This window comes from Falco cherrug, chromosome 2 (genome assembly GCF_023634085.1).
Source record: "Falco cherrug isolate bFalChe1 chromosome 2, bFalChe1.pri, whole genome shotgun sequence".
NCBI lineage: Eukaryota > Metazoa > Chordata > Aves > Falconiformes > Falconidae > Falco > Falco cherrug.
In genome coordinates this window covers 29,524,032-29,547,716 of record NC_073698.1, presented here as the reverse complement: position 1 = coordinate 29,547,716, position 23,685 = coordinate 29,524,032, and the positions used below count along the sequence as shown (strand labels likewise).

The 23,685-nt window shown below is 40.3% G+C and overlaps 1 protein-coding gene across 8 annotated transcripts in view; it reads right to left on the bottom strand.

Moving 5' to 3' along the window:
• Nucleotides 1-23,685, bottom strand: part of ATP7B (ATPase copper transporting beta) — a 46,312-nt gene that overhangs the window by 15,636 nt on the left and 6,991 nt on the right. For 3 of the 8 annotated variants that reach the window (XM_055701465.1, XM_027815894.2, XM_027815896.2), the window contains exons 2-13: nt 10,141-11,368; nt 8,337-8,573; nt 7,012-7,175; nt 5,983-6,144; nt 4,463-4,539; nt 3,924-4,098; nt 3,126-3,359; nt 2,850-2,941; nt 2,583-2,710; nt 1,297-1,451; nt 968-1,102; nt 39-233 (exon numbers count right to left, since the gene is read on the bottom strand). In XM_055701465.1, coding sequence (XP_055557440.1) covers nt 39-233; nt 968-1,102; nt 1,297-1,451; nt 2,583-2,710; nt 2,850-2,941; nt 3,126-3,359; nt 3,924-4,098; nt 4,463-4,539; nt 5,983-6,144; nt 7,012-7,175; nt 8,337-8,573; nt 10,141-11,320 — 2,934 coding nt within the window. In that variant the 5' untranslated portion in view covers nt 11,321-11,368. Of the gene's footprint in view, nt 1-38; nt 234-967; nt 1,103-1,296; nt 1,452-2,582; nt 2,711-2,849; nt 2,942-3,125; nt 3,360-3,923; nt 4,099-4,462; nt 4,540-5,982; nt 6,145-7,011; nt 7,176-8,336; nt 8,574-10,140; nt 11,369-17,097; nt 17,258-17,510; nt 18,014-21,993; nt 22,092-23,685 lie in introns of those variants that run through there. The other 5 variants (XR_003563282.2, XM_027815889.2, XM_027815895.2 and 2 more) reach the window with 4 other exon arrangements.

Below are 23,685 nucleotides of genomic sequence, written 5' to 3'. Positions count from 1 at the left end.
GCTGGGTAAGCTACCAAAGTACAGAATAAACTATTAACCTTGTGTGCCATTTCCAGGGGTTTTCCACCTTTGATGAGAATACCATTCTGCGCAGCAACTCCTGTGCCCACCATCACAGCTGTGGGGGTAGCCAAGCCTAAAGAACAGGGGCATGCAATGCTCAGCACAGTGATCGAGGTTTGAAACGCAAATCTCAGTATTAGTTCAGCTTTTGAAATGTGTTTGTTCTGATTCTGCAAGAAAAGGGAAGGGGGAAAAAAAAGAAAGGAAGAGATGGATGATTGCTGATAGAAGATAACACAGATGTACAATCAACCATAGCCATTTCAAAAAACATTTACCTGGAAACCTCCCGTATAGGAAAGCAATCTATTATTGTTACTGTAATGGTAGAGAAAGGTCAATGTTATGAATTGTTTATGGCAGTATTTTCTGGATTTTTTGCTGCTCAGGCACACATATACTTGACTCTGCTCTCAGGCTGCCGGATGACAATATAACTTGTTGACATTTCCTTCATAGCTTAGCAAGGGAGAACCCTACTCCCAGGCACACAGATCCCCACAGCTGCTGAGCACAGCAAATACACATCCTGAAGATAACAGAAGCTCATCTTCTTTCTAAAGCCAAAATCACTATCTGCCATCAGGAACAAGGTTGTCCAGAAATATTTCAGCCATGATAGGAATGGTTCAGCTCCTTGCCATGCAGCTATAGAACATTTTTAGTCCAGAAAGACTGCCAATAATTTGTTTGTAGAAAACCCATTCAGAACTAAGGGGTAAATGCAAAGGTATATTTATACCTGCAGATAGATTTTAATTAGTGTAATTATCTGCTCTGTGTAGAAAACACCACATTGTACAAAAGTATTTGCCAGGTTGCAACATCAAACCCACAGATGGTATGTTAATTACACTGGAAGGTATCCTAACACCAAAATCCAGCTCTTAATGAAATTACTTACAGGAAAATATTTTTTAATAACATCAAAATTTATAAAACCAATTGTGATCCACACTAGCAATGTCACTGTTGAAATGATGATGATAAATGGAACAAAATATCCACTAAACTTATCTGCCAGTTGCTGGATGGGTGCCTATAAAAAAGAAAAACAGGTATTTTCATGTTTATGATCAAGACACATAAATATGCAGAGTTCATTATAATCTGATTCTTTTTAGAAGTCTGGAAAAAAACAGTTTCCTGAACCAGTAAATATATCAAAATATAGATTCTTTTCCTTATTTAATCAAAATATGGGACTAAGGTTTTCTTTTCTATTATTTTTACCTTTGACATTTGAGCTTCTTCCACCAATTTCACAATTTGTGCCAGGGTGGTATCGTTACCAACATGGGTTGCGTTAACAAGAACTGAGCCATGTGCATTTATAGAACCAGCAATCACTGTGCTCCCAGGCTTTTTAGTGACTGGCATAGCTTCCCCTAGAAAGAAAAGGTAAGAATAAATGAGCCAATACCCCTAATAGCAGTGAACATAGTCCATTAGCACACAGCTCATTTTTTTGGTAGCAAAATCAGTATGCTAACTTGAAATGCTAACGGGTATGCACGACCAGAAATCACATACTGTGTATCTCTGTCTAGTGAAGACATATGTAAGTGGTCTCGTACTTCTACAAACAACTTCCTAGGTTTAGTTTCAAAGCAAATGCTGTTTTCTTGGTCCTAACTCTCCAGTATGCCATCCCTCAAAAGGGCCAGGAGCAAACTGGTTGTAAAAGCAGCTTCTAGGAATTTCTCCAATTAACACTTTGCATAGCCTTTGGAGTTTGAACAATTTATTTCCACCTCCCTCAGTTTTCAAAGACTAGAGAAGTTGTCTCTGTGGCAAAGCTCCTGTTCTCATGCTGCCTCTCCAAAAACACTAGCTCAACAGAATCTTTATTTTCTCTCTTTTTAGAGTTAGTGATAATGACTGGTTCTCTTAAGCTAAGGGCGTCCCTGTTTCCCAAGCAAAGTATATACATAACTAAAACAAGTATGCCAATGCCAATGTAAAGTTTTTATATCCTTTACCTTACTTCTGAGAATTGCATGATGCAGGAAATTCTTATTATATTTACAAAATTAATTGAAAATTTCAGAAGCTGTGAAAAAGTCTCATGACCCTTAATGAGCATCAAGTTGCGAGGCTCTCTTTCCCTCTCCTTGCTCACTGGGAGATCACTGTCAGAAGCCCTGTTTGGTGCCCATGCATGTACACCCAACATCTCAGCAATATTTCCCCATTGCCCTTTAGATATTATTTCTGAGAAGGTACCATCTCCACAAATACATTCCAGGGGAAACTCCCACCAGATCTCCAGAATAATGGTGTTTAAACTCTATCCATCCCATCAGTACATTAGTGAAGGTGACCAAACTGAGCAGAAATTCTTCAGCTTTTTAGGGTGTGTGCAAGCTGCAGGATTTGGATTCGAGCTCAAGAAGGCTAGGCACAGCATCCATTAAGGTGGGAGTTTATTCAGACTGCAGCTTTTGGGTTGGGTCTGCCCTCTTTCCTTGTAAGAAAGAGTTCTAGAAAATGTCATTTCTTTGTGTAAGGGAAGTTACCAGTAATAAGAGACTCATCTGCCATAGAACTGCCTTCAATGACCTTTCCATCTACCGGGAACTTTCCACCAGGAACAACCTTTACGATATCACCCCTTTGAACCAGTTCAACAGCTACCTGCTCCTCACTGCAAAAGACACAAGTAGAACAGACACATTGTTTACACCGGTAGCTTCAAAAGAATAATCACGCTTTCACATTAACTGTAACAAGCCTAGTCTGTGCACCCAGGCAGGCTGAAGGGGTTTTTGTTCATAAATATATACCTGGTGATAGAGTGGTCAGGTCCAAGAGTCACCACAGTGGCTTCTGTGGCTTGTAGAGATATAAGTTTAGCAAGAGCTTCTGAGGTCTTACTCTAAGAAACAGAGAAGAGTGTGTAAGATATATTAAGATAGATAAATGCTGATGTCCACTTAACCCAATGAACTAAATGACCTTCTATAATACAGGCTACATCATAAACGTCTGACTCAAAATTCCTCTGAATAGTTCTATTCTACTTCCATCACAAATACACAATTAGTGTGAAGATGTGTTACCTTTGCTATGTGTTCCAGCCATCTCCCAAGGGCAATGAACACGAACAGCATCGGAGGAGTGTCAAAGAAAGTGACAGGGCTTTTCTCTGCCTTTTCAATTATCGCTACCACCAGGATCACACACGAATACACATAAGCAATCGTCGTGGCCAGTACGATGAGCACATCCATATTGGCTGTCTTGTGCTTCAGTGATTTGTAAGCTTGTACATAAAAATACCATCCACCAAGAAACTGTTGATGTAAGCATGGACAGACGCACATTAAGATTACAGCAGTGAAAGCAGAGAGTACATGATGCTGCCTATAGCAGAATTATAAATATGTAGTATATAAGGGAAAGCATTACTGTCCCATGCAAATTTTATATTGCTATAACTTCAGTTGAGTGGTCTACTAGGAGGCTGACTCCATTGTCATCCTCTCACTTTCCCTTCCCCATTCTCAAAACAACTCTGCCAGCTAAATATCATCCTTTTCCTCAGCAATGAAAAGTAAACAAGGCACAGAAGTTGAAAAGATTTGCCTATGCTACCCAATTAGTTTGCAGCTGATCAGGTATTTCTTCATTTTAACACTACCTTCCCCACTTGGAAAACTACCTGATGCAGCTTTGGCAGGAGTAAGTCCTGTGAGCAATTACAGAATGGAAAACCTGCAGAAAAACGTCTCTTTATTCTGTGTAGGTGGTACAGACAAGAGAGCAAGCCTAATCCACTAAACCTTTCCAGTCTTTTCTCTTTATCACATGAGTTTACAGAACAGAAAGCAAACCCCTAGGAAGTACTGTGGACATACCTGAACAAACGTGCACAGGACAAAGAAGAGAAGATTTAAAATAGATAATCCAGGAATGAGGTTCTGTTCCAGCACCATAGACCCATGGTGCTCACCATTGGGTATTAGCATATAAATCATTAGGATTAAGACAGGGATACCAAACAGTAGGCTGCACAAGAAAGACTTCCTCCACCTGAAAAGTAGAAGCTGTAAATCCCCAACTGTCATACACCCAGCAGTACCCAGGCCAAACAGTGTGCTCACAGTGTACAGCTTGAGCTATTAGTACTGTACACACAGCTTTGGGATATTTTGGAAAGATACAACATTTGGGGACAGTTTCTGTGTCTCCTACATGTTTAACTGTATAGACTTCTATCAGTTGAAAACTGAAATTAATGAGAGTAATAAAAGTACTTGAATCAAATGGCAAATCGTAAAATTGAATATACTTTACACAGGATAAGCTAAATTATCTGGGAAGAGTGAGGGGCAAGATGAGTTACAACAGATGATCTATACTTGTTCATTAGTGAGAGAGAAACAGAAATACTTACTGCTGTATTTCCTTTTTATGATCCAGGTTATGTGCATTTGGAACTCTTCTAGCCACAGAAGCATGAAAGCCAATTTCCTTTTTATTGAAAGGGGAGGGAAGATGAGTTAGTTTGGATTAAATTAACAAGATTATTTATACTTAAATTACACTACTTCTATGAGAAATGTCAGAAAAGGACACTGTTCCATATTTAATAAATGTTAACTTCTTATTTATTTTTAGATTCTGCCAACATGAGAGGATATTTCAGACAGTACTCAAAATGTGGACTGCAAAGGATTTCTGCTATGGGTACATGGACACAATGTATAGATGCAGTAAGTGTCCCAGGACACTGCCTGCTGCCCTTCTCCTCAAGGAAAATTAATGCCCCTTCATCTCCACTGGAATAAGTATGAGAGATGGGAAATACCACAAGGGAAAGTAAAACATAACAAGGCACTGGGCTAGTCAACCTTGCAAGCATCTCCTTAACACTACAGGTGAGTAGATACACCTGAAGCTGAAAATCAAAATGACTAGAATCAGTTTAAACCTGTAAAACAACAAACCACAGTGCAAAGCATCCCAGAAACAAAGACAAGCAACAAGCCTGTTTTGACAGATGCTTCAGTGAGTTACTGCGCCAGAACAAGGCCCCCACCAAAAGTCAAAAGCCACAAAAAAACCCAAAGCACACTTGCAAGCACAATACATTTAAACTGTACCTGCATCATGAGATGCTCCTGTGGCAAAATATACTTTACGGAAATACTATGCCAGCCTGAACAGTGTACTAGTTAACACGTTAACCACTACTGCTGCATCAGTTCTGTGGTCTAGGAGCTTTTTTTCTGAGTAAATACTCTAGAACATGAAAGGCGAACAGTCTCTGCTGTCCTCCTGACCACTCACTGCATGTGCCTCATAGAGTAAGTTCTCTTCCCTTCTGGTGGGGCAGAGAAGCAAAAAGTTTTGTCCACACCCAGGCTATGATAATGGCAGATTTTATGATCTGTGTGGTTACTGGTAAGCCAGGATAGTTTTCTTTTAGTGGCTGTATCACAAGCTTTCCGTTTAAAAAGTTCTTCTTTGAATTGATGCGGGAATAAATGCCAGCATATACAGAGATGTGTAATACTTGTGGTATGAGCTGTTGCAAAACTTCTTTTACGACCTCTTTCACTGGCAAGAGAAAGTGGTAATTTTTTTTCTGAAGTATCAACACTTCACTGAAATGACTGGACATCAGAGACACATGATTCCACACAGAACTGCAAGGAATTAATATATGACACTTTTATCAGATATAAATAAAAAAGGTTTCTTTTTTGTAGTTTTTAGGGTGTGGTTTTAAAGTAACAACCTGGGAGAATATGCACTACTGTGGAGTAGAACAGCTTCACCACAAGAGCATAAAAACATATGGCAATAACTATGGCATCTGCAAAAGTCGGTGAGAGCTCTCAAATACCAGCTCCTTTATTTCCTTTTTAACTTCACCTTAGAACTGCTCATACATAATTTTCTAAAGCCTACCTCAATAATTTTAATAATATCTCGAGGTCCAGTAATTTCAGGATCAAACTGGATGTGAGCTTTGCAAGTAGCAAGTGCAACTGAGGCGTAGAATATGCCATTTGTTCTCATGAGTTTGGATTCAATATTGTGAACACAAGAAGCACAAGTCATCCCTGTGATCTAAAGAAAAGACAAATTTAGGTACAGTTAGCGGTCCCCCACATTCACCCAATATTTGTGGATGAATTTTAGACAAGGCTTCCCACTGTCACAAAGGTGCTAATGACTATTCAGGCGCTGCTGATACTGACCCACAGCCTCAGCATCAAGATTTTATAGAGCTGTCTTAAATGAAACAAAGCTGAGAACATAACTGTCCACTTTAATTAAAAAATTATGTAACCAGCAGTTATAATCACAGCTATATATTTGTATAGCAGCACTTGTACATTGTATTAAGGTATAGCTAATACAGTTCTATCAACAGCTATATTAACATCGGCAAACTCAATCTCTGCATGTATGACTTCATCTCACTTAAATTTTCCTGTGGCTTCAGTAAGTAGGTTCTCACTTTCTGATCTATTAGTACAGCTGCAGACTGTTGTTATCTGACTTTTAGTGGGTATATCAGAGAACAGAAACAGATTTGTGAAGAATCTGTCCTTCATATAAAAAAATTATTAATTTTACCCAAAGTTCTCAGACCTCTGTACAAAGCCCCAGGCATTATCAACACACATTTGGTGATATGTTCTCAGTTGCTCAGAGTCTGTACTGTTGACTGAAGTCACAGAAAAGTTCTGTTTCATTTCTTCTTGCTAAGTCTATTCTATATATACAAATATCAGGTTTTATTTCACTGCCTTTGGACAGGTTCTTCTGAGATGAATTGATTTTGTCTTTTCAGCTGTTAAGAAAAAATAGTGTCACCAGCCAGAACTGACTTGCTGAAGCTGCAACTACTTAAACAAAAGCATTTGCAAGTAAATTACTCTTCCAGACTTTTCCAAAACTAACATGTAATTTCAAAAACACATGACTTACAAGAAGCTCCACACTCCCTTCTGTTTCTGCATGATCTTCTATGACAGTAGCTTCAAAACCCAAATTCTGGATCAGCTGTGCTATTTCAAGAGGCTGTATGAATTCTGGCTTGTATTTTACCTCTGCTTTACCTGCCATCAGTGCTACCAACACTGATATAATTCCTGCAGTGTCAATAATAAAAAATGTTAGATAATGCAGCTCCTTTGAGGTAAGAAAAATAAAATATCACAAATGATTGTCAATGAGGGCTGGAAAAACTTAGAGATGTTATAAACCTAATAATTTCCTTCTGCCTCCTTCTTGCGTTGTTCCCTAGTCCCAACTGCAAAGGTTTTACCGAGATCTAGCCACACTGCAGTTCCCTTCAGCAATGAAAGGAACTGCAACAGTCACACGTGGAAGGAGGTGAGTTTTGCTACGCTCTAGTGAAAATAAATGGATGTTCAGAAGCAATCTTTGCACTCATTGATGCAAGCTCTACCCTGGACTCTGTAAGTTTGGAACACCCTAAACAACCCACACCCACTCCCACCCCAGCACCATGTTAGGCCTTTTTATTCTCTTGGTTTTCCCTTTGTTTTGTTTGGGGGTTTTTTTGGTTTTTTTAAATAAATAAACACACATAAATTTAGAATTGAAAAGCAAAACAAAAATCACAGGCAAAAAAATTGTTCTTCAGTGCTAATGGTTTCTTGGATTTTGTAATCAAGGCAGTAAAACCATCACTGGGGCACTGGGAGTGCAGTAATTGATAAGCAAGACCCTCCAAAGGCATGCCTGCACAAATTAAATAAGACATTGCTGAGGCTCATCTGTTCATCTTCTATATGGCCAGAGGAAAGGCAGCTCCAGCCTGCAGACTTCTAACCTAATCAGCTTTGCTGTGCCTAAGCTAATATAATTATCCAGGAACTGGAGCCACACATTTGTTTGTACCTGCTTGTGCAAATGTGCCCTGAAGTGCAAGTTTCACATCCCACGTGTCAGAGCTCTCAACAGCTCTGGAAGAGATGGATTGCTCTATAAAGCAATAAGGCTCTGAAAACTAAATAAGAAACATTTCTCTGTTCTTGCCTTGAGCCTTATTTGAAATTTTTATCACATTACAACTTACTATTACAATACAAGTATGCCCCCTGGGTTTGTCTACCAGTGCAGTAGGGTAGTTAAACAATGATATAGTTACATTAGCACTAAGAAAGAGCATTAAGTCTATTTAACCTCCAGATGTTGTACCATCCCCTCTTCCATTAATCACATAGAATACCTTTTCCATCCCATAGTCTCTTATAGACTCATTATAGGAATCTCAAATTTATTACCATCTTCTTTCTGCAAATTTCTTTCAATGGTAGACACGCATGATGCACAGGTCATGCCTGTGATTTGTAAAAAACACTTCTCCGCTCTCACTCCACTGGGCTGGTTTGGTACATCGAGGTGAGGAATGTCTGGAAGACCAGCTGACCCACAGCCGTGGCGAGGAGGTTCTGGAGCTTGAGGCTGCACGGCAGCATTGCTGGTGTCAGGCCGGTGCCTACGTTCTCCAGTGGCGGTATCTTGAATAAATGCACAATACACTGAACAAACACTGTTTACAGTGTGATTGGATGATGCAAAACTACAAACAGGTCACATTTATCAGTCATGCAAAGTCTCTTAGTTATTTGAAAGGTGACATGGTGATCTCGGTGTCTTCATGGAAATAATATAGATTGTTACTATGCATATAACAATATACACTCACCAGTACCACTTGCATGACCATTTAACTCTACAGAACTAGTTTTCCACTTTCAGATGGCAAATGATTCCTTCCGATTTCAATGCCTAGACCTGACAGCTACCTCCACTTGATAAAGATATATTGGTATCTATAGGGTCCTTATCCAGCATAGAGAAGGCAGTCCAGTCATACTCATTCTGTCCCTGTTGTCATCTATGCTGGACTCATAGCACTTCATCTCAGACAAAGAAAAGGACAAGTTTCTCAACAGGTTTCTCTTTATGGCCCAATATTTACACTGCAAGTACTGCAAAATAAATAGTGGAAGGATTTGCAGCACTCGGAAGACCTCCACACATGCAGGCCAGTTGCAATCATTTTTGTTCTTACCAGATACTGTACAGACACACAACAGCTCCAGCTGCATTCACAACCTGCCTCCTTTGGGCAGAGGTTTGTGTAAAGGAGCAAGAATTGCTTCTGAACACGTTAAATACAGGGGGTGCCCTCCTTTTCCATAGATGAATCAGAAGGTCTCCCACCAACAAATTATAAACAAACAAAAAAATCATAATTAACCACCACATATGGTCTCCTCCTCATTTGTAGTATAAAAGATTCAGAGGGATTGGACCCGTGAGAAAAGTGAATAGGATGTGGGCTATTGCCATCAACCTAATTTGTTGCAGGTAGACTACATCAGTATCTCAAAGCAGATGAGCTGAAATAGATAAATGTTGCCACATTTGAAATTCACTGGAGAGGAGGTTGTGCACCATAGCAACTTCTTAAACATTGAGCACATGTACAAAATGTACAAACTGTGCTGCAGCTGATATGTAAAAGCACCTGCTCCCACCAAAGAGTACCTACATCTTGCCACTCACCTCGCTTAAAATAAGGCTTCGTAAAGTAGGGCTAGTAAAAATAAAGAAATAAAGGTCAAAGGATTAGGACACTAAAAAGAGATTTTAGCTAGATAAGAAGAGGTTTAAAATGAAAGAGATTTCATTAAGTTTGTCAGGGGTTTAGTATTCTGGAACATAAATGAAAACATTTGGTTTGATAGATCTACTTACAGCAGCCTGTAGACATAGGAGGAAACCTACTTCAGTGGGTAAGGGGATCAGCTATTTGAAAAACCTTGTACCAACTTCCAAACCTTTTGGCTTCATAACATAACTGAACTCTTCCACCCACTAGTGCAGTTATTAAGGGCTGAAATAAGGTGCTCCACATCCGAAATCTCTCTCCCTTGCTAAGTGAGGTCAGATCAGGACAGTTCCTTAGAAAAGACAGTGCCAATGTGATGTTCTGAGAGTTTCTCTCGAGAAGAGAGTCTCAATGAGGTGTTGCATGGCCCAACCTGGTGCACTACCCACGGAACTAAAACCAGTTACCTGTCAGCACAGAAGCATCAAACCCCATGTCCTCTATGGCAGCTCTTAACTCTTCTCCATTAGTGACAGCCGGATCATAATGTATGGTCCCAGTTCTGCCAGCTAGAGAAACTGCTATATGTTGCACTCCTTGTCTCTGTGATATGGTCCCTTCAATAGACTGTACACAAGAATGGCAGGTCATGCCATCAATCCTGATAACAGCTGTGCATGTCGTGTCTTGCAGTGGCTCTCTGAAGAGATCGCATAGGAAAGCGGATGATGAAGATTCTCCTTTATTTGCTTCTGAACCATTAAGGAGGCATACTTTAAAGTTTCCAGGTGGAAGGGATTCAATACCTTGCTGCAAAGCTGACAGGGTAATCAAATTTGGGCTATACTGTATCACAGCACGTTTATGTTCCAAAGATACTTGAATACTTTGTATGCCAGGAAGATCTGATATATTTCCTTCAATGTTTCTGACACAGGACTTGCAGTGCATACCTTCTATCCGTACAGCCACTGTAGCTATGCTACTCATCTCAGCGACCGAGGGATCCACCCCATCACACTCAAGACTTGCTGGTGTCTCCTTGGGGTTTGCATTCTGCAAGCGCTCAAGATCAAGGACACCCAGCTTCAAAGGAGCTGATTTACTTTTAACAGTGCAGGCATACCCCAGGTTACTGATATGGCTCTTGAGGTCATCAGGTTGAATGATGTAAGGATAGTAAGCAATAACTGCTTCCTGGTTACCAAGTGACACCTTGATTTTTGCCACACCGTGCAATTTCCTAATCTTTCCTTCAATGTTGGTGACACAGGACTGGCATGTCATGCCTTCTACCCGAAGCTTAACTACTGCTTCTCTCAAGCATGACAAATTTACGGTCGCTGTTGTCAACCTCTCTTCTGCTATGTTGGCATCAAAGCCCATACCCTGAATTTCCTCGAGAATCTGTTCAGAGCTTATTTCTGACTGCAGATACTTTATTACAGCATTGTTCTTTTCAAGGGAGACTTTAATACTCGCAATGCCCTTCACCTTAGAAATTTGGCCTTCTATTGACTGCACACACGATTGGCAAGTCATCCCCACAACATTGATTGTCACAGTGTGTTCTTGGGAAGATGACGAGGGCACAGGTTCAAAGCTTTCCTCATAGCCCATGTTGTCAAAAGCAAAATTGTGTTTCATTGTAGGCTCCAGCTCACAGCCAGGAGGAGAATCAGTGTTGGACAAAGCCTAGGGAGCAAAAGGAAAAATATAAATAAAATGTGTGTAACTTTAGCCCTGCTTTTAGAGGGCAATATTCTGCATGTGCTTTCAAGCACATGCTAGAAGTGCTCTCAAGTCAGCCTATACTGCCAAAATGCTTCACAACATTAACTTACACTTCGAATATATTAACAGTGAGCTTTGCTCACAATGATGAATCAGGCCTCTGACACTTCTCTTGAGCAGCAATTAAAAAAATATTCACTAGGGATGTAAAAGCAAACTTGTCTCAATATTCCCACACCAATCCAATCATTGAAAACTTGAGCTCTCTGCAGCCATGGGGCACTTTCACCATGCAGCCCAAGCCCCGCTCTTCAGAGCACAATGGCACAAAGGATCACAGCAGTGTGCTGAACGCTTCTCCACAAATGTCAGAAGCTGGCTTAGCTTGGCCAACCTGCTACTGCTCAGAAGGAGCTCAAATCAAACCAAACCAAACTAAACAAAAAACCTCACAGAAAACAGAATCAAGAATTTCCCAGGAGCCTGAAACAAGCTGGCAGAGGGAGGAGCAGTTGCACGATATCTGAAGAGCTATACACATGCACACAAAGGCCTGGGCTGTCTGCCTATATATAGGTAAAAACATTTAAGTTAAAATCTATATCTGATAAAGATTTTAAAAGACACAAAACTATACGCAGATGCTTCCACTCTGGTTTAGTTTCATCTGCCTCCTTGTGAGGCACCTAAGAAAGACCATATATTGAGCTACAAGAACTCACTGGTTTGATCCAACACTGATTTTCAGGATGTAATGGCCAATATTGAAGCAGATTGGCCAGAAGTGGACTATCTGACTCTCAGCCAAATCACAGGCTCCACAGTACTGGGACTCTACAGTTTAACGCACTCAAGTCAATTGAAAATGAAGTATTAAAAAAAATATATACTGATAAAGGCAATGCTTCTCACCGAACAGGTGACTGGAGCACAGACTCCAAAGATTGCCAAAGGAAACTGCTGGAAGGGGAGGGACAAGTCCCAGACTGTCAGAAAACATCAACGTTCATGTCCGTGACTTAAGGCAGTTCTAACTACTAAACATCTAGATGCAAGCTACTACAACAAATCTATTCTCTCACCTGTCATTCTGTGGGGTCTCCAGCATTCAGTAAAGCACCTGATGCTGGGCGTTACTGCAGGAAGGGGCTGGAGAAGGGGCACTGGATCAGGCTCAGTACCACAAATCTTATTCCTACCGCCGACAAGAAAACTCCCTCCTTGGTACCACAGCATGAATGAGAAGCATTTAGGCTGCTTATTAACACCAGACTGCATCCAGTTCATTAGATGCAGTATTCAAAATTCATTAACTTGATTTTGTTTCACACTTAGACAGCTTGGGAATAATGAGGGCTGGGGTCATGACCAAAACAGCAAAAATTTAACATGAGAAATATGCTTTCAGCCTTCTCCATATTTTATTTATTAGAACAGGAGAAGGAATGAGCAACTTTAACTCTTCAGCATTCCAGTGCAGCCCCTCACTATCCTGACCATGAGCTCTCCCCCCTGCCCCCTCCCTCTCCTCTTCACCTCAAGGCTATGCTCCAGAGATGCTGGTGAAGAAGAGTCACAGGAACATTTTAGCCCTACAGGTCTGGCAGCACCGGGGGTACATACCTCTCTCCTTGCACTTCCCTTACCAGAAGTTACTAAAATCCCCAACACACATGGAAATGCATAGCTAGCCCCTCCTTCCAAAACAAAACATATACAGTTAATTGGACCTCCCTGCAAAAGTGGTTCCCTGTTTAACCACACACAAAGATGACCACATGCTTATTTCCTCTTATTTGTGCCTTCCCACAGTTTAAAATAACAATATGGCCATATATAGGAAAAGAAGCCCATCTGAAGATGTGTAGTCTCTCACCCGCTGCATTTCAAATGCTGCTGAAACTCAGTTGCATTTATCGTAATGTCTACCTTGAGAAATGTTATATAAACATTGTCCCTGTCTCCTCTTCCCTATCTTCCATCCCCAGTGCCCCAAGAACACTCTGCTCTCAGGGGCCAGCTCTTCTTATCACAAACACCCAGTAAAGCAAAAATCTGCATGCAAGTTACAGGAGCTCAGCTTGTCCACTTACTTTGGCTCCTACAACAAAGGCATTTGCCTTCTGCATCCTTTGGTGAAACAGTGAGAGATGAGTGAGACAAACATCCTCCACTCTGCTGCTCCCCTCCACCGCGTTTTCTGCCAGCCACTTGTAGATGAAACCCAGGAACCATCACTGGCCTTATGTCCTCCACCGTGTTCCCTCCACCCCCACGCTCACCAACCACCTCAGTTTTCCTCTATATATAATAATACAAAAACATTAAAGAGTATTTCTGGTCCTCCAGTCTTTTGAAAAACATAAAAGCAAGGACTGATTTTACTATTTCAATGCGTTGTAAGCCACAAAAAACATAAAAACTTGGCCGCCACTTTATATTTTGAGAAAAAGCTATACCAAAATTCAGAAGAATTGGCAAAAATATTTTGCTTGTTACTTGACAAAGCCTTATGTTTATGCTCTGTAGGAGAAAAATGTTAGCACACATTTTAAATGACAAGTTAAAAATAGAGAGGGGACATGGATTAGAAAAAAATAAAAGGCTTACTTCCCTTTTAAAAAAACACAACCAAAAAAAATGAAGAAGCATCTCCCAAAAAAAGCCTTTAGTATTGTTTAACAGCTTCCAAAAAATACAGAAGAGGCACAAATACATCTACGTGTGTATTTGCAAGAAGGGGTGTTTCTACACTAGATCAGAGGAAAACAGTTCACATAAGGACACAAAGACAAGGCACACAGAAATGTGCCCACAGTTTGCCTCAGGCACACGCTAGGTCTCAGAAGAGGGTTTCCTGATACCAGCTAACACCCACACATAAAATGGCACCTATGGGCTGTAAAGTAATTCAGAGACACCATCTGCAAGAGGATCAGAGAAGCAAACACCTTCAAAAGTGCCCAAAAAAGGTACCTGGGATTCCCAGGCATTGCTCCTCCTGCTTGTTTCCCTGCCAAGAGGGAAATCCCAATCAAATAATGAAAATGCTTTTGACTCTACATCCCTATGGAAGTGTGAAGGAACTGGCTACAGTAACCAGCCATTTTATTTCTCACACCAAATGAGACCTGCTTACTTTTAAAGGCAAGTGTACACCAAGTCTGTTTGCTCTACCAGTCTTGTGCATATTTTTGCAGTGACTATGTAAAAAATTCGTAAATAATGAAAACATGAAATGATGACAATTCTTTCTCTCCCTTGTTCTGCACACAAAAGTTGCAACTGAAAATGCACAGCCGAGCAAGCCTCTAGTCTGAAAACTAAGAATCCCTACAGAAAGCAGTGTTATAAAGCTCATTTAAACAATAAAGGGGAAAAAAAAAAGAAGAAAATTAAGAAGAAACCCATTGACAGAAAAACAGCAGTAGCTGCAGAGAGCCTTAAAGGAAGCACCAGAACTGGATGGAAAACATTTGTATCTGAACTGGACCCAAGATGAGTAGCAACTGAAATTGCTGACGTGCATGAGTGTGGCATCTGAAGCCTGGTGTCAGGCTGCCCCACTGTCCCCCAGAATGAGCTATTTCTTTTGGATGCTCCCATTCATAAGTTCAAAGGTTGATAGTTTAACACAGCTGTGAGGGGATACAGAATAAATGTGAGAAAAACAACTGAACTGAGAAAAAAAAACGAAGAGGAAACCACAGCACTAGGCAACACCCTCATGTACGCACACATGGTGCCTTGACATGGATGCAACCGCATGGCTGTGAACGCAACAAGGTTTGTGCTCTCCTTGGCCTCAGCCTCCAGCTACCCCTGACTGGGTCCCCATGCTGCCTCCACGCCTGTGCTCCATGGTGACCTTGTGGTGTGACTTGTCACCAGGAAAGCCTTCCCTCTCCTCCTCACTTCCCCTTCCCAAGAGGTGCAGCCACCTCCAAAACACCACTGTAACACCTGGCCTCTGCAGCACAAGGCTGAGGCCATGCCGGGTACACCCCACAGCTCCCCAAGCGTCACCCACACCGACATCCCTCATGGCTGCTGCTCCTCTCTGGTGCTCCTGCCAGGCTCTCCACCCAGGACTGGCACTGCTCTCCTGCCCTCCTTCACCTGGCCTGCAGGGATGCCAGTTTCCATATCCTGAAATTCAGGCACCAGACTTCTCACCACAATGCCAGGCTGGCGTGGAGATGGGGCCCAGCCCATTCCGCACCTTCCCCTCTGCCTCTCCCCATCTGCTCATCCATGAATGCCAGATCTCACTGAACCTCTCGTCCAGTATCTCCAAAGGTTTTGGGCTGCTTTTGTCCCTGTACCTCCACAGGCTGAAACCGGCTGTTGCCCCCTCGCCTTCAAGCTCACAACTGCCAAAAAATTATCTTATCTGTGTCTTTGCTTTAGCTTTCCTGCTTCATTCTTTCACAACCCATGCTGATTCATGGCTTTGGACTCAGGCAGGCAGTAACACACAACTGAAACGCCACATACTATTAATTAAATGCTTCAGATGCTTTCCCAGTTTGTTACAGGCAGCCAGTGAACAATAAAATGAGGACAGAGCAACCTCAGGAACATCAAAGGTCCCGAGCCTTCAATTTCATTCCTACAACAGCAGCACTTATGAGTGGGCAGAAATTCAACCCTCATCCTCCCTAACAAATTTCAGTGCAACTTGTCTATCCATCTTGTTAGCACATACTGTTTAAATGTATTAGATCTTAACTGGTTGGAACACAACTTGTTATTTTTCAAACAGTTCCTGAGTCTTAAATGAGGGAAAACCCACACTCTCCACCTGGATATCAACAATCAATGAAAATATTACTTTAAAGCAGCCTTCATGGTGCTTTTGTTTTCAAAATACTAAGTTAGTTGCCCTAATGCTTCTGCCAAGGGACTGCTATTCCCTGTCTGGGAACAGGTTTCTCTAACCGTGCAGATGATGGGGAAAGATTTAGGCAGTTGTAGCCAGTCTTACTAAAATGATGCCTACACTGTAGTTAACAAAACTTAGAGACCTTAACAGGTACTTCTAAATTAAAGGGAGCTGTGTAAACCATGCTTGCTTTAGTGGGAAAGGGGAAAGCCTTGTTGTAAATGGCTTGTTTCCAATTTAGAATTAAAACAAAGCAAACCACTTTGTGATGTTCTTCACGGCTCCAGTACAAGCAACACATATATCCCAGTGAACTGAACACAGAGAAGAGATCCTTTGGTAGAACAAAGTCATTTATGTCATGATCGTTTTCTAGCAAACATTTATAATATAAGAAGTAACTTGAGGCAGAAAAAGCCTTCAAGTATATTTGGTTTGTAGTGGCTGTTATTTCATTCCAGTCTGACACCACTTATTTAAGCCATTCTAAGCATACACAGTTTCACAGGACACAAAATTCATTCCGAGAGTTTCTTTTCCTTAAACATTCACAATAATCACTGATCCAAACTACATTACTGTAATTTACATACCTTTTAAACAGCAAAAACTCTTTTAAAATAATAAACCTCATTGTGTTTTTACCAGTGTTGATTTTTTTAAGCCTCTTCTCCACAACAGTTGATCTCCAAAAATACCGTAGTTATACACAACACTGAACAAATAAAATAAATAATGTTGCCACAGGCTTGTTATCAAGAACTTCCAATAGCATCCACTTAGTAGTTATAAATAAACTACTTACCTACAATTAGGACCTTTTAATGTTTCTGCAATTTCTGTTATTCCAGAGAATAACCTCGTATCAGCTGCTGCCAAACTACCCAAGCAATTGTAGTTCAAAAGGACAAACACTAATACGTTTCCTTACTAAGAATCACTGCTCTATATTATTAGAGGTGGAGCTGAAAAAATGCTCATTAGTTACTAGAGCATAACTCATCATTAACATCTGCTTTCAAAGATTACTTTCAGAGGATCTCCAGAGGACTTTGCATTTGTGTATTGCTTGTTATGGGGCAGGCATCCATGCTGGGGATTGAGACAATTTAGATAAAGAAGGCTTAACCTCCTTTAATATACAACCCACGTCCAACATGCTTTGTTTTAAATTCTCCAGTTCAGAAATACCTCTTCCCTCCCAACACACACACTCACCAGCTCACTGACCTGTCTTTCAACTGCATTGACTTCTGGCATTCCCATGGAGTAACTCTGCAAAAGTTTATCTTCTTTCTGCAAGTTACTGCTTGCTTTTACCAGAGATCCTGTCTTGGACTTCTCACCAATAATCAGTAGTTCAGGCACATCATGAGGTGCCTGCTGCTTACGAATAGACACCAGGGTTATGTTTTTGTTGTTTAAAGTAGCTAAGCAGGACACTTCCCTTTTCATTTTATTGTCCAGTTTTCTCTCCATTATCTCTCTGGGCTTTAAATATTGCAACGCCAAAGAGCAGCTTTATGAAAGCAGTTATTTGGTGTCTTATCAGCCACACTTCTTTCAGCGACATTTACAATGGCTTGAAGAGTTCTGCCTGTCTAATCAACGTGCCCATTAAGCATTCATCACAAAATCCCAGATGTAACCTGTGATCCCTCTGTACACTGCCTGCTGCACTCGGCTACCTGCTTTTCCTGCCAGCTCAAATGCTTCCCACCAATTGGCATCCCTTGTGCTTACCAAACTGCATTCAGCACTGCTAATCTTTGCACACGGCATTGCAGCGAGCTCAGCCAAGGCTGCCTTTCACAAGCTAGTCAAACATGACCTGTGTGCAGCAAGCCAGCGCACAATTAACTCAGCCAGGCAGGCATTAGCTCCTTGTGGCCATGTGAATAATCACAGCTCCCATGAAGGGTAATGCTATTGCATTTCCTCCTATGAAATTACCAGGGATTTCTTGGAGGAAATGTGGTCCCTTCTAACACTGAAAATGTGCCTATGATTATAACATTAGATAAGGTTCCTGGACCAAAGGTCTTTCACTTAGGGCATGAGAATATTCATTCTTTGTTTCAAGAGGCAGGAAAAAGAGTGAGTACAATATTTCTACTTTTAAAAATGTGCCTCTTTACCATCAAAAAGTCTTACTAAAAAACAAACAAACAAAATTAAACCAGAAATTAGTGCCAGAAAGTAAAGAAAAAAAGAAGATATTCCCTTTCGCAAACTCAAGTCCTCTTAAATCCTCTGGGCAACATCAGGAACATGTAATTTAGACAGCCATACATATCACAGGTACATAACCATTAGAAGTGCCTTGAGCCAAGCCTGAGGATATTTATCTGGGATTGCTCATAGCAAATTTACAGCACTGTGTTAAAAGCAGAGGTTCATCCCTCACACCCCTGCCACAAAGACACTGGTCCAGAAAGCCACCAGATGTCCAGAAAGCAGGACATTAGCATCCTGACTTGTCTTCCTGTCATAACTTCCCCACAAAGAAGAATCCTCAGCTCTGCTCACACCACAGTTCTTGACTCCACTTCAGAGTTAAGAACTGCCTTTGGAAAAAGATAGTCCCTTGCCAATGAAGAGAAACTAAAAAATACTGTTGTAGCACTGTGTTGTATCGTTGTCTTAATATGCAAGATCAGTGATAATATTAAACTTTTAAAAATGGCTATTTTGAAAACATTTTGAGAAATGGCCCTTCTAAAGAGTATTACTACAAAGAGGAAAGCATCTGTGTTTGTGCTGTATTTATCAATGAAACCAATTAAAAATATACCTGACTTCAGCTGTAATGCTTTTCTGAAAAAGAAAACTGTGTTAAAGGTGAAATACTTTCAGGAACTGCTGGTTTTAGCTGGGCTTGTATCAAGCAATTGAAAGTCATACAATTTGACTTATGTGAAAACATTTCAGTACAATGTCTTTAAATACTAAAGATACATCTATATTATATATATATATATAAAGTGTAGAACTATTTTTTATCTTTCTAAAACAAAACAATTATCTGAGTCCAAATCAAAGATATGCAGAAATTCAGCTCTGCATCCTATTTCCAAATAATAGAAATTCCGAATTCTAGATTGTCTTAGGGAACAAAAATTCCAGTTTCTGGCCAGCTCTAAAGTACATACTTGGTCCACTCATCTCTGACAGTATCTTTACTATTAAACATATCCCAAACCCTACCTAGCATGTTTCTACACATAAGTAATATTAATGAAATCATCATGTGATGAAACATACTGTAAAAACAAGTTGGGTTTTTCTTCATTTCAAGTTTACCAGCAAAGCTCAACTTAGGCTGATAGAATAAAGAGATTTTTAGTAAGTATCTCCTCTCATTTTCCCCTTAATCATCCTTTTTTCCCCCCAACTTCTGAGCAACTCTTAAGGTAAAAAAAAACCTGGTTTGATTTCTAAAAGTAGTGGAGACAAGTTCTTACTTAGTGCTCTATAGTCCTTTGCCTACAGCTGAGTCCTGAATTGGAGGTAGAGAAGAAACACATGAGGTTGTGCTTTGAACACATTCAGTTTACAAAGTATATACCCACATCAAAAAGAATTATTTGGTTGGAAAAAAAGTTTGCTGTAGTTCTTCAGATGAAAAGGGCATAAGATATATTTCAAACAGTCTAGCTGATTTAAAATAACCTAGTTTAGCTGGTGGCTCAAGCAGAGCTATATGGCAAGGGCAAAAGAAACCTGCGCAGCTGAGTTACAAGCAGCTTTTGGAGAAGAGGTACCATTCACAACAGAGAAACTGCTGAGCATCTTGTACAACCAGTTTCCATTTACCTTAGTACACCAGACTGAAAGCTCAGAGGTCCTGCTGCATCCCAACCACTCCACAACTCTCTTATGATTCAGGAGGCAGATCACGAAGGGATCCAATATTGATGCCAGCACCTCAAGGGTGGCAATGTCTGCCAGGGGAGCAAGGCAGCTGCTTGGAGTTAACCACTGCAATCGCCTGCTGCTGAACTCTGTCAGACTGGTTTCCAAATCATTTTCCCCATTCTGGCTCAATTAATTGCCCCTTTAGAGTGGATGCTAATTGTGTTACCCGTGAATTGGGGGTGAGCATTTTAGTTATGGCTGAAACAAGAAAGGCAATGTTGCCCATCTCACTTGATAACCATGGTATCACTCCCTGGCTCAAGGCTAGGTTTTCCACAGCTTAGGAGTTTCGCCAGGAAGAATCACTCAGGTTTGGTAGCATGACATTTAGATGGCAAATAGAAAATATGCCTGCTGCCTTCACAGGTCTGCTAGTTCGGGGCAGAGATGTTTGTATTTTAATGTCAGAAAATGCAGAACATCCCAAGAAAAATAAATCCCTTTGACTTAAAGCCCAAAGAGCTGGCAAAACATGAATTTTCCCCATTACATTACCTGCTACTGTTGGCAAATATGATAAACACACAAGAACTACGTGTTTTCAGGTAAATTATGTTTCCTGAATGCATTCATCCCTGGTTTTATGGGATATTCTGGCCTGCATCTAATCCCTCTGGCTCCATGCCCAAAGAAAGCATCTTAAAATAGTCTTAACAATGCTTTGAAAGATGAGATGCTTGGGTTCCAGGGAAAAAATGGGGGCCTGGAGGTAGGGGGGTCATATTGCCTTAACATGACAGACAAGAGAAACCGGTTCAGACACATGCACATCATGCCAATGCAAAGAGGGGTGTATTAGTATAAATCCATCACTCTAGAAATCCAGTCTGCCTTTGAATGTTAATTGTTTTCCTGCTCCTCAGACATCGTTTTAAACCACTGAAATACAATCCATCCTGAGGCATACAAACAATGATATAAGGCTAAAACCCAAGCAATTTCACATTTGACAGTATTTTCTGTTCTTTTAAATTTGTCTTCAGGGTGCAAGTCAGCTAAATTTTTTTATTATTTTGCCCATCATAACAGAGTTGGATTGACTTTTTTTTGTTGTTGTTTTTACACATATAATGCAACTGCAGGAACTGGAGCTTTAAGGGGAAAAAAAAGAGAGAGAGAAAAAAAAGGAGAGAGAGAATAAAAGCGCCACATATTTCAAAGTTCCTAGTAACAAACAACAGGGCTGTAACTCACAGTTATCATTGCTTGGGGAGGAACCCGTGAAACACCCAGTCCTTATGTGAAACAAATAGTTCTCATCTGTCACTGTCCTCTTTAAGCCAAAAGAGAAGGTATGCACTTTTTCTTCAAGCAAATCCCTGCACTTGCTCAGCAGTCATTTTTCAGTCCTACTAACCAACACAAGCCTCACATTTCCCCCATGGAGTCAATCAGTTGCAGCTGAAAGTTCAGTGGAAGTTTGGTCAGACTCATGGTACGTAACTACATCCTTGACTTCTCCAAACTAAGTGACATACTTACTACAGAAAATAAAAAAAATTTTAGCATTGCCACACCTTTTTAGCATTAAAAAGGCAACAAAACTCCCTGTTAACATACATTTGTTCCTGCTTCTAGTTTTGAAATGAAAAGAGAAAGATAATTATTTGGCTACAGTCCTAAGAAAACTGGCAGCCATCAGATACACAAGCATTTCTATAGCACAAATGGTATACATTTTGCTTTCAACAGGTGAAGCAGCATGATCATAAATAGTATTATTTCTTACACGACAAGAGAAAAGGAAGCTATGTAACTGAAATACAAGGAATCGAATTCCTACCTTCCATGAACAAAATTGCTTAAGAGTTGATGGCCTCATTTCAGATCAAATCAGCTCAGACTTTGGCTTCAGTTTTTCAGGAAGCGGACTCAATCTTCTCTAAATATTTAAAAACGTTTTGTTTGCTCTAAACCAGCAAAACTCGATGGAGTATCTCTTTTGTAACAGGGCCCCAAAACGCCTACTAATTTTTTTCACTCCATGGCTTCTAATGTGGTTGCAAATTGTGTGGACTTGGTACTTTGTCTGCTTTTAGCAGTGTTGATTTCATTATGATAATTTCTGTTATCTGCCTATTTATACTGCAGGAATTTGTTTTCAAGTCCCCGGAAACTACCAGGCTGATCATATTACCACAGGAAAAGGCACACCTTTTGGGTCAGGGTTTAAGTACAAAGAACAATTGCAATCTGCATGAATTAATTCGAGTTCAGTTTTCCAGTAATCTTCACTCATCTAGCCAGTGAAGACGGCTGGCAGAACTCATCAGGCAATGCCAAAACAAAACCAGTATTTTCACTTCTGTGTTTCAAACTCAATTTTCTGACGTCCACAATTTGTTCTTGTTCTGAGCTGGTTTTGGCTTGTGAAGTTTGAGCAAAAGCTTTTTTGAATTCCATACACACAGAAAAAGGACCCACATTTTATCCATCTTACCTGCACTATTTCAAACATGAGAATGAGTAATATTATAAAAGTAACTATTTTTAAAGCTAATTTGAGAAGACAGAAAAACCTATTACTTGTGAACTATATCAGTCATTGCTAAAGATCATAGCTTTTGCCACCTACATTTGCTATCCACATTTAGAAATAAGACTCATGTTATTAAATCCAGTTTTATTTTGTAAATTTCTCAGTATTTGTTGTGGCATTTGAAAAATGTCTTTTACATTTGTTTTGAATAAATAAAGCGGTAGCTCTCTGAATTGTGAATTAAGTAAATGGGAAGACTGACTTTCTTTTTTTCCCAAAAAAGTAAGCTGCTGTTTACCCTGTAGCAGGCAAGCTAACAGCAGACCCTAAGGTGCCGTGCCAAATCTGCAATTAAATTTTCCCCTATACAGATCAGGAATGTAAGCCTATGTCTTAAGTGACCTCCATATTTAATAGATATCCTCTAAACTGTCCCCAGCTGTAGAGTCCACGCCATTTAGATTTACTATTTATTTTTTTTGCCAGCACTTGTTTCAAATCATTCCTGTGGTCATGTTTGACAGCCAGAGACAGAGATTTTACTTTTATGAGACTCCTGACACTAAGTAAATAATATAAAGCACATCGCATTTGTAAAGCATGAAAATAATAATAACAAAGAAAAATTACCAGAAAAGAAAAGTAACTCCAATTTAAGCCTGTATTTCTGGTTCTATAGCTGGTGTTTCTATATTCTATAGCCCAAGTCAAACTGCTCAGCCTCTGAATAAAAGGTTATTTCATCCCATTTCATTTATATACACCACAGTCACCTTCATGTCAAGAAAAAGACAAAACAGCATCTTGTGTTTGCATTACAGATGTCATGTCTAAAGTACAAACATACTGCCTTTGTTAGGACAGGCTAGATGTGGAAAGGCAGGACCAGATTCAGTTTCTCTTAACAGTTGTTTCTGGCTGCCTTATCCTGGCAGAAACCAACTCTATACAGAAAGAGAGGAGCCTGAAAGCAGCTCTCCTCAGCATACCACCTAG